This window comes from Coturnix japonica, unplaced genomic scaffold (genome assembly GCF_054131305.1).
Source record: "Coturnix japonica strain WE unplaced genomic scaffold, WE-NBRP24 Scf053, whole genome shotgun sequence".
Lineage (NCBI taxonomy): Eukaryota > Metazoa > Chordata > Aves > Galliformes > Phasianidae > Coturnix > Coturnix japonica.
This window is the reverse complement of record NW_028188956.1, coordinates 305,136-319,755: the sequence shown is the minus strand read 5'-3', so window position 1 is coordinate 319,755 and position 14,620 is coordinate 305,136. Positions and strand designations below refer to the sequence as shown.

The 14,620-nt window shown below is 37.5% G+C and overlaps 2 protein-coding genes and 1 long non-coding RNA gene across 3 annotated transcripts; all 3 read left to right on the top strand.

Annotated features, from left to right (window-relative positions):
- The first annotated feature begins 2,791 nt into the window (after positions 1-2,791).
- LOC146752045 (uncharacterized) lies at positions 2,792-3,671 on the top strand. The gene is made up of 2 exons (XR_014940999.1): positions 2,792-3,052; positions 3,548-3,671. It is a non-coding gene; the product is annotated as an uncharacterized LOC146752045 (long non-coding RNA).
- Positions 3,672-4,749: 1,078 nt separating this feature from the next.
- On the top strand, positions 4,750-8,459 carry LOC146752044 (kinesin-like protein KIF20B). The gene is made up of 2 exons (XM_085533049.1): positions 4,750-4,824; positions 7,262-8,459. Exon 2 carries the CDS (start codon positions 7,318-7,320, stop codon positions 8,200-8,202), a length of 885 nt encoding a protein of 294 aa, XP_085389175.1. The 5' UTR covers positions 4,750-4,824; positions 7,262-7,317; the 3' UTR covers positions 8,203-8,459.
- A 464-nt stretch (positions 8,460-8,923) lies between these two features.
- LOC146752043 (kinesin-like protein KIF20B) lies at positions 8,924-12,694 on the top strand. The gene is made up of 6 exons (XM_085533041.1): positions 8,924-9,044; positions 9,774-9,896; positions 10,296-10,356; positions 10,596-10,721; positions 10,985-11,124; positions 12,322-12,694. Exons 2-6 carry the CDS (start codon positions 9,783-9,785, stop codon positions 12,673-12,675), a joined length of 795 nt encoding a protein of 264 aa, XP_085389167.1. The 5' UTR covers positions 8,924-9,044; positions 9,774-9,782; the 3' UTR covers positions 12,676-12,694.
- The last annotated feature ends 1,926 nt before the right edge of the window (positions 12,695-14,620 follow it).

Sequence of the window (14,620 nt, the reverse complement as noted above, 5' to 3'; positions counted from 1 at the left end):
TTGTGTTATTTCCTCCAGGTAACCCTCCTTCTTTTTCCTCTCTCCTAACTTTCTCTGCTCCTCTAAATTCTTCTGCTCCTCTAACATCTTCTTATTCCCCTCAGACATCCTCTGCTCCTCCAAATTCATCTGCTCCTGAAACTTCTTCTGCTCCTCTAACATCTTCTTATACTGCTCTAACATCCTCTGCTCCTCTAACTTCTTCTGGTCCTCTGACTCCCCCTGCTCTCCTGAGTCCCCCTGCTCTCCTGAGTCCCCTTGCTCTCCTGAGTCCTGCTCTCCTAACTCCCTCCGCTCTTCTAACTCCTTCTGCATTTTCTCTAACTGAGTTGAAACTTGTTTTGTCTTTCGCCCTCTTACAGGGGCAACCAACATTGTATCTGGTGTCCCCGATGGTTGGTCCAATCAGACTACATGTGCCCCCGGTGGCTGGTCAGATTGAACTACATGTGCCCCCGGTGGCTAGTCAAATTGGACTACATGCGCCCCCAGTGGCTGGCCAAATTGGACTACATGTGCCCCCAATGGCTGGTCAAATTGGACTACATGTGACCCTGGTAGTTGGTTAAATACATTCAGCTCACCCCGGAGGGCACATAGCTGGTCTCAGAGAGCGTTCCGCTCGAACTGGACAGCACCGAGCTCAGTCTGGAGGCTGTCGTAGTTGGACTGAAGAGTGTTGTACCCGAACCGTAGGACGTTATGCTCGGACTGGAGAGTGTCGAGTTTGGATTGGATACTCTCATTCTCGGCCCTGAGACTCTCTCTCTCAACCTCAAAATCTTCCCTCTCAGGAATGGTATTGAATAAGGCCCGATAAGCATTAGCTACGCCCCAAGTCATTTGTGCCTCCTTAGATCTGCCTGAGTCACAACATTCCTGTCTCAAATATGCAGTCAAACTCTCAGGATTCCTTAAATGTTCAGGAGTAAAGCTCCATGACACTAAAGATGTCTGTCCTCTAAAAGTCTCTCCAAAGTTTCTCCACACTCCCTGCCACTCAGTATTCTCTGAGTCTAAGGAAGACTTCCTCCTGATGTTATAAATCCAGATACTGAGTGAGATCTCTACAATAACCAACAGCAAATTGAGGGAGATTAATACGATTGACAGTGTGGTCCACTGGGACAACTGGTCAGTCGAAGACTGCTTAAAAGATGCAAAGAAAAAAGGAAAAGCACGCTCAAAACCCACCATATCCGTACTATTGGTTGCATTAGTTGCATTAGTTGCTCCCTCTGGAGCTGCATGCAAATACCAAATAAGCGTTGCTAACCATGCTTTCAATCTATTATACATTCCTATAACTTCATAGGAAAAATAGGCTAGCTTAAACATGGTCCAATATGTTTGGAGCATCGTAAAAGAGGAACTAATGAAATTCAGTACCTTATAAAGCACACTTAGTAGAGGGAACTTTTTTTTTTTTTTTTTTTTTTTTTTCAATAGAGAGGGAAAAAAAGTAAAAAAAGAAAACAAAGCTCAGCAGTGTTTATAAAATAAACCGGAGTATTGGCAGTCCGCCTGGACTTTCAAGGTCAAGCTCACAGGTGCAGAATTGCAAACCTAAGATAGCTCCTTAACAGGAAAAAAAACTTGTAGCTCTGTTAAAAGCTAAAAGAGCAACAGAAGAAAACACAGAAAAACAGCAACTCAATTTGCCCGCATTCTCCACCAAAATCTGTCACGGTTTGAACGAAAAGTCCACCTACGTCCGTGACAGGGGCCGTGGGCCCCGGAGGGGCCCTAGGCCGAAAGGAAAAAGTTAATTAGGAAAAGAAAACAGCGGCAACGATCTAAGGAGGCACACTTATTTACTAAATACTATATCGAAATACCGGATAACACAATATAATACAATATAATTGAAAATTGGAAATTGAGCTAATGAATCAAGCAAAATAGGAGAGAGAATGAGTACCGTAACCAAGAGGCCTACTGTGAAATCTAGGCGAACGGCTGAAGGCTCCCACACACTCCCCTGAACGCCAGAACTCGAAAGACGTCAGTCTGTTCTGCGACTGAGTTAATATAGAGTCCAGGTCCCGTGACCCATCGTGTTGTTCTCTGGGAGATGTAGTCTTCTTCTGTAAGTTGCAGATTCAGTAAAATTATTCATGCTTTATATGATGTTATGATGTGGAATACTGATAGCAAAATTACAAAATTATTAAACCATGACACCCTGGTATTTTTCTTTTTTTTTTCTTAAATATTTTCCTTTTTTTTTCCTTAAATATTTTCCTTTTTACTATTTAAATGTTATGGGCACATCTTATAGAAACACAAGGCTGTTTACAAAGAAGTGTATGCTGTGTTGCTGTATGATGAGCAAGATACATCTATTCTTCATCTAGCAGGAATAGTTGCTGAGCCTTAAGAACAGTTTCAGAAAGCTTTGGGAATTTGGGCATTTTCCTTGTTTCTGCAACACAAAATGAAAATTTACGCTGTATACAAAGAAAAGGGGAGTCCGAACTTGTACGTTAAATTTGAAGGAGATCAATCTGGGGTAATATTTAAAAAAAAAAAAAAAAAAAAAAAAAAAGGGGGAGTGTGGTCATCAAATACTATAAAATATGTTAGCTGTTACTAGAATGCCACGTCCCCCCATACGAATCACTGTCATGTTGTATGTGAATTTGTGAGGTGGGTTTTGAAGCTGAAATTAAAAACTTCTTGTATGGCTGTCTTCATAGTGGCTATCCAGACTATCTGTAGAAATAACAGCTATTATGTAGTCAGCTATTCACCAGTTTTAACTGATTATAAATTACGTTTCAGGGTGGAGAACATAGTGTAGTGCCTGACACCTGTGTTGATCCTGAGGGCATTCTTGATTCTGTGCATTATGATGTCATGGATATTAAAGAGCAAGCTGAGGCAGCGCATAGTTACATTGTATCCCTGGGGGACCCGAGGGAAGATACTGGCTGGTTTGAAAAGCAGCTGGAGAAAACTAACTTTGAACTGACGGAGACCAAAGAAGAGCTAACAGAGAAAAACACCAAACTACTTAAAACTGAAGAAGAGCTGATGCAGAAGAACAAAGGTGAGTTATGCGATGTGAAAGGTAGAAGACAGAAATAGTTCATTAATCTAAAAGAGAAATAACCAGTTTGAGTAGGAATTAGAGGAGATGTTCTACCTTTGGAACCATAGCCTGTAGATAAGTGATAGTTTGTTCCTTGTGTATATTCAGGTTCAGCAATTCCTCAGGTTTTGGTTATTTCTTTTCTTTTTTTCCCCCTCTCCTTTAAACTGCAACTAGCAGCTTTATGCTTTCGTAAGTATGGGGTTAAATGTCTATATCTTGATTTTTACTTTTATATTGTAATCTCTACTCTTCTTTATGTCTTGTTGATGCAATGTTTTCGTTCCAAGAAATATAGAAAACTTTTGAATCACTCCCAATAAGTGAAGACCACATGCAAATTAATTAATCTGTTCAAAAGCTACCTAAACATTAGAATATCTGGAAAAATTGATTACTTAATAAACTATCTATTGGCTACTTATATAATACAACCTTTTCTGTGTGTTACAGACTTTGAAATGCAGGTGATTAAATTGGATGAGTCTGTTGAGCAACTTAAAGAAGCAACTGAGGTAACTTTATCAAGAAGATGTTGTGTAAAATTGTTTTAATACCAAATTGTGGTAGCTTAAAATGCTATGAATGCTCAGGATATCTCCACGTTCTATGCAGTCCATAAAACTTTATCCTGACTAATGTACTGCGAGCTACTGAATATGTGAAGACTAGCTTGATTAAGTATGTGTGCATACCACTTCTGGTGGTTTTTGTTCATTTTTTGATGTTTGGTAGCCTGAAGTAGCTCTGAAAACATTTATAGTTAATTCTGTCACTCAGATCTCTAACCTTGTAAGCTTAGCAACTTGACCCTTCTTAGTCTTTGACTGTCTGCATCACTGCAACTTAGTATTTCCATGGTATTAAAGCTGACTGTGATGAGTAGTCATGTCCTCACCTATTACTTCTTCCAAGAACAAGGCTCCAACTCTATCTGTGAGATTGTGTGGCCTGAACACTTCTGAGGCTTTTCTTTTCATAAGCTACTAAAGATGAATAATCAGTCCTTGGCAGTGCCAGCATGGCTTAACAATCGTCATCTTGTAAGTAAGGAAGCTTCACTTGTGGTCAAGGACACAATCTAAAATATGCGTGACAGAGCTGACTAAGCTTTAAGGTTGGATTATATCTGTCACGATGAAAGTGATTTTAGCAGCTTAGCAGAAGTGTGATGTGATGAACTTGTATGAGAGCTGACCATTTGCTCTTTGACCATGTTTGTAATTTTGTTGACTTCTTGGAAACAGGAAATTCTTTGATAAACCAGTAAACTCTTGATTGTGTGCAAGTCTTTTACTTTGTAACCTGCTAGGCTCTTGCTTTCCCTTGTATACTCTACCGAGTATTGCACTTGTCATTATCTGAAGGTGTACTTGTTCTGTCTGCTATTGAGATTTGTAACTGATGTCTATAGAGTCACCGGGTAAATATTTTAGCTGTATGGTTTTGTGTAAATATTTGCCTACAGAAGATTACTGAGACTTAAGTGCTCCTTTTGTTAAGCTTCAATGTAACTGATCTTATATCAATACAGGAAAAGACTACCTACCATTTAACTACCATTAAAGCAGAACCGGCAGAAGAGAACACTAATAAAGGAACTGAAAGCAGCCAATTTTCAGTGCTTTCAGTTAAAGCACTGAAACAAGAGAAAACTGAGTTGGAAGTGGGAAGAAAGCGCAGTACTGATGAAGATAAGCCTACTGTGGAAGAGCCACCTCCAAAGAAAGGTACAGTTTCTTCCATCGTTGAACAGGGTGTCTTCCAAAACAATAAATTGCTTCCTATTCCGGATAGGAAGCAAAAGGCTGTGAAGCGCGTACCTTATTGTATAAGGAGAAAAGCCACTGTGTTAAACTGTAAATAGAAGTAACTGTTATGTAAATATCCCTTTTTCAGAAGGTCCTATGCTGTTCATTTTTGAATGCTAAAGAGTAAAAGTTTTTTGCACTATTTTTTTCCTTTTTGCTGCTTTTTCCTCATCTGTTGATGCACTTGCAGATTTGGTAATAGTTTTAAAGCAGTTTCTTTAGGATTGTTTCAACTGCTGTTGCTGATCTTCTGAGTAGCATCAGCTGTTCAAGTGCTTTTTTTTGTTTGTTTGTTTTGTTTTTCCTGAAGCAACTATCAAAATTGTTGACGACCTGCCAATTGCTCGTTCATGGGCAATATTTGAGCAAAATGGTTTGGATAAGCTCTGATGCATTTAACTTCACTTCTGGGCACAGCTGAGCATCAGTGTTCCTAGAATTACGGAAGACATATACAGTGTAGAAGGGAAAAATCTAAAACTTAGCTGTAGTCCCTTCCTTTCTTGTATTCCTCTTGCAAAATATGTGCAAGGGAGAAAGTCAAGGCCTTCTTTGGATGAGATGCTGTTCTTGGATGATTTGTCCCTGCTGCCTTTATTTGGCATAAATATTGAATCCTAATGTGACCACTGAATGGCATCACATATAAGCATCTTACCAGAGACTGAGGGAGGGATGTGGACTCCTCCATACTCCAAATAGTAGTGGGTTTGTTCTAATCATATGACCAAAGCTCTCATTTAAAAATTAATGACAGCAATGCTCCACATAGGAATTAAAATGGGTAGCTGATAGTCACAATGTCAGCATGAAGTTTTCTGTTAAGAAGTACTGAGTATTCAATCATGTTAAAATTTTCTTCTATTTGTGAGTATTAATAGCATCCAATTTCAAAAACCGCTTAATATATATTCTTTAGCTATATTAAATATACACAGTAGAACAATGAGCACAGGTATGTTGTGCTGGTTCTTTTGTAGAATTAGTTATATATGTAGCACGAGCAAAAGTGTTTTAGGAGATGCTAGGTTATCTCAGCTTCAAGTTCAGGGTATTTACACCATTTTCTGAGCTTTTAGGTCTTGTTTCCTATGCTCTGTAATAATGCTTTTTCCCTACTTCTTCTGTAAGGAGCTTCTAGACTGAACATTACACATCTTTTCCCTAGTCTTATTTATCTTGCTTTAGTGCTTGCTTGTTGTTTTCAGCATAAAGTGTTTAGATTACTTATAAATCATATTCCCCTCACTAGTGTTGCTGGGAGCAGCAGTCAAAACCCAAAACCTGGTTTGGGGTGGAATATGCCACTGCTGTTTCTTCAGTATGACTTTTAAATCAGTTGAGGGCTGTATATAAAACTCCTTAGATGAGTTAAGAGGCTGTTTCCATGCAGTACATGTGAATCTGTATGTAATGCAGGCTGCACGTGGGCACTATAAAATTCTGCATTGTAGTAATAAAAGGACTGTACAAGAATCACCATTGAATATATTGTTGTGGTGACCCAATCCCTAGTAAGTCTTGACTTATATTTATTTTTTTTAATACTTAAAGTATGCATATTATGGAATGGACGTAACTGGATTCTAAAGCAATGATGAAATACAGCAGAAGTTGCTTTTGATAGAAAGAAAATGTATGTGATTTTAGCTAATTGCTCACCAGTTAAAGAAAAAAACAGCCCCAAGCTAATGGAATATTTATGGAAACTTGAATCTGCAAATTTGTACAACTTTATGAGTGAACTTTATATGCAAAAGAGTAAGTGTGGACAGAAGTAGGAATCCTCATATTTTGTTTAGAGATCAACTGAATAAGAGAGACAGATATCAACACTTAAGTGATCAACTTGTCCAGGGTTTTATCTTTCTTTTGAAAGTAAGAGGACTGTGAGTTGGAATGAAATTTCTTAGAGAACTGTTTATCTACCATTTAGATGTAGATGGAGTGATTCCTGGCTGCCTTATAGGGATTGCTGAATCACGGAAGATAGAAAGAATATAGCTGTGAATTATCTATCTCGTTCCCATGTTTCTTAAATGTAATTAGATTTTCTACTGTTGTGGAGTGGAAGGTTTGAGTAGTGCCATGGTAAAAGTGTTCTTCCAGACTGAAAACCTTTTGCTGTTAATTCTGTATAGAAATCTGAGGCACCTGATTACGTGTTCAGAGGACTTTAATTCCTTCACTGGTATCAAATACTATGTGATGTGAGGGTATGGCTTGCATATTACGACAGTTTTTCACTTAGAAGTTGCTACTTGGTGTTGTGAACTGCTATGTAATAATGATTTTAATCAATCTGAGCTACATTCCTTTTCCCCTTTTTTTTTTGGTTTGTTTGTTTGTTTTACAGTAGTTGTAAATGAGAGAAAGAAAAAGAACACTGTAGAGCAAAAGACAATTGAACACATGAAACAAAAGTGCTCCGCGTACCGAAAGGAAGTACTAGCACTGAGGGAAAGAACTGAAATCTTGGAACATCATTTAACTGTGCTTGAAGAACAATACAGAAGAGAGAAAAGTAAAAAAGAAGATTTCAGTAAGCAGGTAACAAGCCAGCGTATTGAGCTTTCTTTTTCTGAAGAAACAGCTGATGCCCTCCGTGAACAAATTCTGCAGGGTCAAGCTGACTATCGGGAAATTGCTTCTGAACTGGATGAACAGAAATCTATAAATATGACACTTGAAAACAAAAATGCCCAACTAACTAACAACATAGAAGTTGCCAAAGAATATATAATTGATAAAGTGTCACAAGTAAAAGAAATGTGGACCAAATTAGATGAATTATACAAATGTCACTTAGAGTTTCACGCCATCGGTACTGACTTTGTCAGTGTAAAGGATTCCTCAGACTCTGAAAAAGATGAGCCAGGGACATTTCAAATTAGTTCTGCATGCATTCAGTCACAGACTTCTTCCATCTCAGATCTTGTGCAGGACCTCTCCTTTAACTATAGTCTTGAAAGGATTTGGGAAGTATGCAGAAGTATTGTTGATGTTTCCTCACAAAAAAGTCAGCACATCAAAGCACTGCTTCAAGACAATGAAAACCTAAAGGCGGAACTGAATAATGCTGAAAATCATAATCATCAACTTGTAATGAAGCTATGTGAGATTACAGCTCACACTAGTCAGGAAGATGATCTTGTGAATCAGTTACATGAGCAAATAGAAAAGAAAACTCAGGACTTTGAAGAAAAGACTGCAGAAGATCAGAGAGTGATTGCACAATTTCAGGAGGAAGTTGCCAACTGTGAGGTAAAAATAAGAGAGCTTGAATATCGCCTGTAGGCTTCCAAGACAAAGGAAGACAATGTGTCAAAACTCAATGAATTACTTAAAGAAAAAGAATCTATTATTGTTAATCTGGAGACAGTTACAGCAACTCTGCAGGAGAAGTCTGCAAATGCAGAGAAAAAGTTTGAAGAGTTAAGTAGCAATGAAGCAAATCTGATTCAAGAAGTTCTGCAGCTGAAAAACAGCTTGGAGCAGATGAAACATTCTCTTCGGGAAAAGGAAAAGAGTGAAATGGAGAAAGTGCAACGTATAGAAACATAAGTAACCACTGAGTTAACTTAGAGCCCTTTGAGAATGAACTAGAGTTAAAAACAGTTAATGGGAACATCCCTTTGACTTAATGCATCTGCATGCTTATCAATGGCCAAACTACTACTTTAGGATGCTTTGGTATGCTACTTGAGTTCCAAGGGAAAACAGGAGTGTGCAAGGAAATAAAGAATAATATGGGGATTTCTGGTGGTTTTGTTGTACATCCCTCAGAATAGCATCTGAATAATTTATTGCTTCAGCATCTGATTATGAGAAGCAAGCTGAAATTCAAAAGTAATTGTTTAAATCTTGTCACTGGTCTAGACAGATTTAAGAGTCTATTTACAAATAGAAACCAACAGGCAGGGCATGGATGAAGCTGTAATTGCTGTTTCCATGAGATGTGTAACAGTAATGTTCTTTGTGTCTTTATTTTTAACATAAGGCTAGAAAATATTCTTTCTGAGAGTTCTGCCCTTGTACTGAATTTGAAAAAAGATTTGCAGAGGAAAGAAGAAGAGTATGCAGATCTAAAAGACAAACATTCTGATGCCGAGAAACAAATTCAGCAAGTACAAAGCGAGGTTTGTAGTCAACTGAGCTATTTTTTTCTGTAAGATTATGCTTGGCTTTCTGCTGTTAAAACTTCTCAAACTTTAACTATGAAGCTGGAAATTTCACACTAGTGTGGCTAGCAGCAAATCTTAGGTAAAGTTGCCATTGAAGCTCTTGAGGGGACCAGAAGTTAAAACAGGGTTTCGCATAGATAATGAACAGAGGAAAGTAAAGTTGGTTGGTAGTCTGGAATAAGGTTTGTGAAGAGAATAGCTAATCTGCCTCTGGAGGGGACTTGTTATTATCTCTACGTTACTGGTGACTTGCCATTGGTATCCGTGGTAACTCCAAAGCCTAAAACCTAAGTCTTGTGAAAAAACGCTGATAACTGGGAAGAAGAATGCTATTTACTTGAAGAGAAATAGACTAATTTCCAGAGGCTCTTTAATATAAGCATGTATATTTTTTTTCTTCAATTTCAGCTTCAGTGATGTTAATAGTTAAAATTTAATTATTAAACAAGAAGATATCTTAAAACCCATTTTGCAGGTACTTAGTCTGAAAGTTTATTGGGTGTGCTTGGGGTGGAAAATTGAAGCTTAAAAATGAATTCATGTCTTCCTTGGTAACCTTGCACTTGCTGTCGTTTTCCTACTCAGCACTTGTTTGTGAATTCCTCTTTATTTAACAAAGAAGTATTTGGCCAGGTTGGATTACAGAACTCTTTTAATGAACCGTGAGCTGTGCTTACATTACAGGTGTCCACGATGCGTTCTGTGGAGGAATCCCTCAGGAACAAGATGGATGAACTTGAAAGGATTAATAACCAGTTTAAGGATGAGCTGGATTATAAAGACTTCTATATCCAACAAATTAAGCAGGTATTTTACTTGCTCTTAATTTTTATTAAATGAATGATGCAGGTTTTCCAAGCAACAGGAAAAAGGTCAAAAAAAAAAAAAAAAATTGGAGCAAAATGAAAGTGGCCAACTGAAATTAGTGGTAGACCATGAAAGATATTCAAATAATTAGTCACTACAGAGCACTGGCAGATTGCTTTAAATACAATAATCTGCATAGGAAATACATATGTAATACATGCATATAACCTGATCTTGTTGAGTGACATCATGATATGTTAATTGAAATGTCTTACCATAAATTCTTTTTATCAGCTTGAGTCCTTATTTATGCTTTATGAAAAGCTTATTAATTCTAGGCTGTCTTAAAGATTCTGCTTGTTTTTACTGTGTATGCTTTTCTTTCATCATGAAATATAGGAGCTGGTGGAAACTGAGAGGATGGAAGATATCTCCAAAGACTATGACCAACTATGTGACGGTCAGCCATTATTTGTGTGTGTGTGTGTGTGTGGAATATCCGTGTAAATGTTGTCACATTGCTAATGACTTTGAGTCTTCTGTGTTTCGATTTTAAAACATATCTGCATGTATTTTTATGTAAATATTTCAATGGAGATGCTCTATTTCTTTTAAAAGAGCTTTTGGTCATGGGTTAATCTTGATTTGAGAATAATGGGAGCTAGTAGGGAGTTCATCTGTAAATTTTCAAACCTTCAGATCTGTGTGCAAGGGATAGAACAATTGAAGTTATGCGGATGACATTAGAAGAACAAGAGGAAGTGCAGCTTGAACAAGATGAAATGCTTCAAGCTCAGTTAGAAGCGAACCAAAAATTAGCTTCAGGTAATCTTTCCAGGGAAAGGGAGCAGGGATGCAAAAGGGGTTTAGACGTACTGTGATAGCCACTTCCATTTTCATGTAACTGTTACTTAGGCATTAACGTTCCATAGTAAACAACAACTCTCTTGTAGTTAAAGGCTTCTGTTATTTCTTTATGTCTGTAGCAGATAAAACCGAAGCTGCTTTAGTAAAAAGTCATTGGTGTGGTATTTCAAATATATATTTGAAATGATATGCTATCTAACCTCATTTTGTGTATTGAGTAGAACTGATTGCATGGAAACACAAATACAGTGAACTGGAATACCAGAGCAATAGTGACTGGCAGCAAAAGAACAATGAAAGTGATGAGGCAAATTTGAATGAAAACAGAACAGAATTAATAAAGCTGCAAAAAGAGCTGGAGGTAACTTAACTTCAAAGTTGTAACTTGATAAAGTAAACTGTTATATTGATTACAGAAACTTCCTGTAAAAGCTGCAGTGCAACATGCAATAGGGACCAGGTGCAGCTTTTTTGTGGTACGTTAAGAATGGCATCACTGATGCCCCCTTAGTATAGGAAGTGTAGCCTTCCCTACATTATGCTGCCATGAGCAGTGCTTCTTTTGCTGGCCTCTGAATAGTTAGTTGTCTTATTCCATCTGATGTTATTTTTTGTTGTTGTTGTTTGTTTGTTTTTTTAAATAAAAGTAATGGGCTGGCAGTGGGAGTTTTCTAAGTGAGTATACAATAGGTTACATCCACTCTGTTAGTGGAATGGTTCTGAACTTCTTTCCTCCTTCACCTTGAGTAAGCTTATTCATGATATTTTTTTTTAATGCGCAGAGCCAATTCACTTTTTCAAGAAGAGGGGAAAGTTGAACATTCATTGCTTCATTCTATACCACGTCAATGTCCTATAAGCAGAGTATACTTATACAATTGTTGTTTGCAAGAAAGGAATACTAACTCAAAGCAAATTGTAACTTACGGTGTATTTGTCAAAACTGTTTTCTGTTAGTTGCTTGGGCAACTAATATAAGCTATCGAAATCATCATCTAACTTTATCACCAGGAAGCCTTTTTTGTTGGGCTGCGGGTCTACTAATTTTCCTTGGTTAAAAGACTTTTATTTTTTCCAAGCAGTTTCTCAGGTGCTCTGTCCTATATATGAGAATGTCTGCCAGTAGGTTTGATAGGAAAGGAGACTACTCCTACAGTGTAAACTATGTTGCTTTTCTTTGTCTTTCAACCCTAAAGGAGCTGCAAGTTTTTCTACAACTGCTGCAAGGCAGCGTAAAGTGTTAGAAGTTTTTAAGTTAAAAGAGTTTTTCTTATACTGACTTTTGGTGTAAGTTCTGTAAAGCTTGTTTGAACATTTATAAAGAAAAAGAGATGTTTTATGGAGGCTCTGCAGTCTGAATAAGAAATACTGGAAATGATTATTTTTTAATGGAAAAGAACTAATGATTATCCAATACCTGCCTTTGGGAATATTCTGTAGTAAAAACTGCTAATGTTTCTGTTATCTTGCAGAAACAAGTCTATTTAATGATGACCTGGCTTTTAAGACTTTTATTCCTTAATGACTCACAATTTCATTTTTGGTTTCTTTGAAATAGGAAAGTGAGACTAAGTATCAAACTGATAGAAAAAAGTGGCTGGAGGAGAAAGAAGAGCTCCTAAATCAGATAAAAGAAGCTGAGAATCTTCGCAACAAAGAAATGAGACAATTTGCTGAGGACCGACAACATTATGGAAAGCAACAAGCAGAAATCATAAGTGATGAGGTCCTGGCAGAGTTGTCTGGTGCCTGTAGTTTGGAGACAACTACATACCAAGTATTAACAGTAAGGGTGCATAAGAGCAGCTTGTCCAAGTCCCCTTGCTTTCTTATGCGCCAAAGCCCATATGAGAACTGCTTGATTTGGAAAAGGAAGGAATGGGGGGGCCACAAAAAGAAAGATCTTTCATAAGTGCATAATGAAATGTCACGTATGTGGGACATCAATAAGAAAATTACAGTTGAAAAATAGATCACTATTTAATGAGGCTAAGAAAGTATTTTGTACAATAGCTTTTGTTTGTTCTCTTTTCTGCAAAGCAGAAGGCCTTTAAGCCTTTATAAGGAAGAAAAGGCAATTGAGTTTCTAAAGAAACCCCACAAACTTCTCTCCAGATACTGAATAAAAATACTTGGTCAAACGGCCACAGTTTTGCTCCTTTATCACTTTCCAAATAGTGACTGATAACAAAGTCACTTGAGTTACTTGAGCTGTTTGCTGGGCTCTTGTCATGTAACTTCTTAAACATGTGAATCTGTACATTCTGCAAAGCTTTTTTTACATCTGGAAGTAGTTAGTCCCGACTTTCTGGACCTGCAAGCAGCATAGAAGGATGTGAGGAGCTTAGTATTATTATCACTTTGTGACTTTATTTTCCTAAAGCTCATTAGTAATCATTAAATGAGCAAATTGAAGTTGTTAAATAATACTAATATTTTTTCACAAGGAGAGTAATGTAGGTTGTCTAATAGAAGCATGGTTTTGCTTCTGTAAGTCTGTAGTGCAACTAGTCCTAGAGCTCCTGTGGATCTTGAAGAGATCATACATTTACTAAGACTGTAAAACGGTGCTAACTACCGAAGTGTTAGAACAGTTCAGTGTGTAGTAGGTGATGTTCACTGTTCATCTGTTCTTCTTTTAGGAAAGACTTGTTGCCCAGCTGGAGGAAAAGGACCGTAATCTTCAAAAGTGGCGTGAGGAGAGAGATCAGTTAGTAGAAGCTTTGGAAGAACAGCTCAAAAGTTTGGCTTTAAATGAAAGCTTGGAGCAGATGAAACATTCTCTTCGGGAAAAGGAAAAGAGTGAAATGGAGAAAGTGCAACGTATAGAATCGTAAGTAACCACTGAGTTAACTTAGAGCCCTTTGAGAATGAACTAGAGTTAAAAATAGTTAATGGGAACATCCCTTCGACTTAATGCATCTGCATGCTTATCAATGGCTAAACTACTACTTTAGGATGCTTTGGTATGCTACTTGAGTTCCAAGGGAAAACAGGAGTGTGCAAGGAAATAAAGAATAATATGGGGATTTCTGGTGGTTTTGTTGTACATCCCTCAGAATAGCATCTGAATAATTTATTGCTTCAGCATCTGATTATGAGAAGCAAGCTGAAATTCAAAAGTAATTGTTTAAATCTTGTCACTGGTCTAGACAGATTTAAGAGTCTATTTACAAATAGAAACCAACAGGCAGGGCATGGATGAAGCTGTAATTGCTGTTTCCATGAGATGTGTAACAGTAATGTTCTTTGTGTCTTTATTTTTAACATAAGGCTAGAAAATATTCTTTCTGAGAGTTCTGCCCTTGTACTGAATTTGAAAAAAGATTTGCAGAGGAAAGAAGAAGAGTATGCAGATCTAAAAGACAAACATTCTGATGCCGAGAAACAAATTCAGCAAGTACAAAGCGAGGTTTGTAGTCAACTGAGCTATTTTTTTCTGTAAGATTATGCTTGGCTTTCTGCTGTTAAAACTTCTCAAACTTTAACTATGAAGCTGGAAATTTCACACTAGTGTGGCTAGCAGCAAATCTTAGGTAAAGTTGCCATTGAAGCTCTTGAGGGGACCAGAAGTTAAAACAGGGTTTCGCATAGATAATGAACAGAGGAAAGTAAAGTTGGTTGGTAGTCTGGAATAAGGTTTGTGAAGAGAATAGCTAATCTGCCTCTGGAGGGGACTTGTTATTATCTCTACGTTACTGGTGACTTGCCATTGGTATCCGTGGTAACTCCAAAGCCTAAAACCTAAGTCTTGTGAAAAAACGCTGATAACTGGGAAGAAGAATGCTATTTACTTGAAGAGAAATAGACTAATTTCCAGAGGCTCTTTAATATAAGCATGTATATTTTTTTTCTTC

Coding starts and splice junctions, on each gene's coding strand:
- LOC146752044 (XM_085533049.1), top strand. CDS start 7,318: ATGAAACAAAAGTGCTCCGCGTACCGAAAGGAAGTACTAGCACTGAGG.
- LOC146752043 (XM_085533041.1), top strand. CDS start 9,783: ATGCGTTCTGTGGAGGAATCCCTCAGGAACAAGATGGATGAACTTGAA. Junction 10,357..10,595: donor CTATGACCAACTATGTGACG/GTCAGCCATTAT, acceptor TCAAACCTTCAG/ATCTGTGTGCAAGGGATAGA. Junction 10,722..10,984: donor GAACCAAAAATTAGCTTCAG/GTAATCTTTCCA, acceptor TGTATTGAGTAG/AACTGATTGCATGGAAACAC.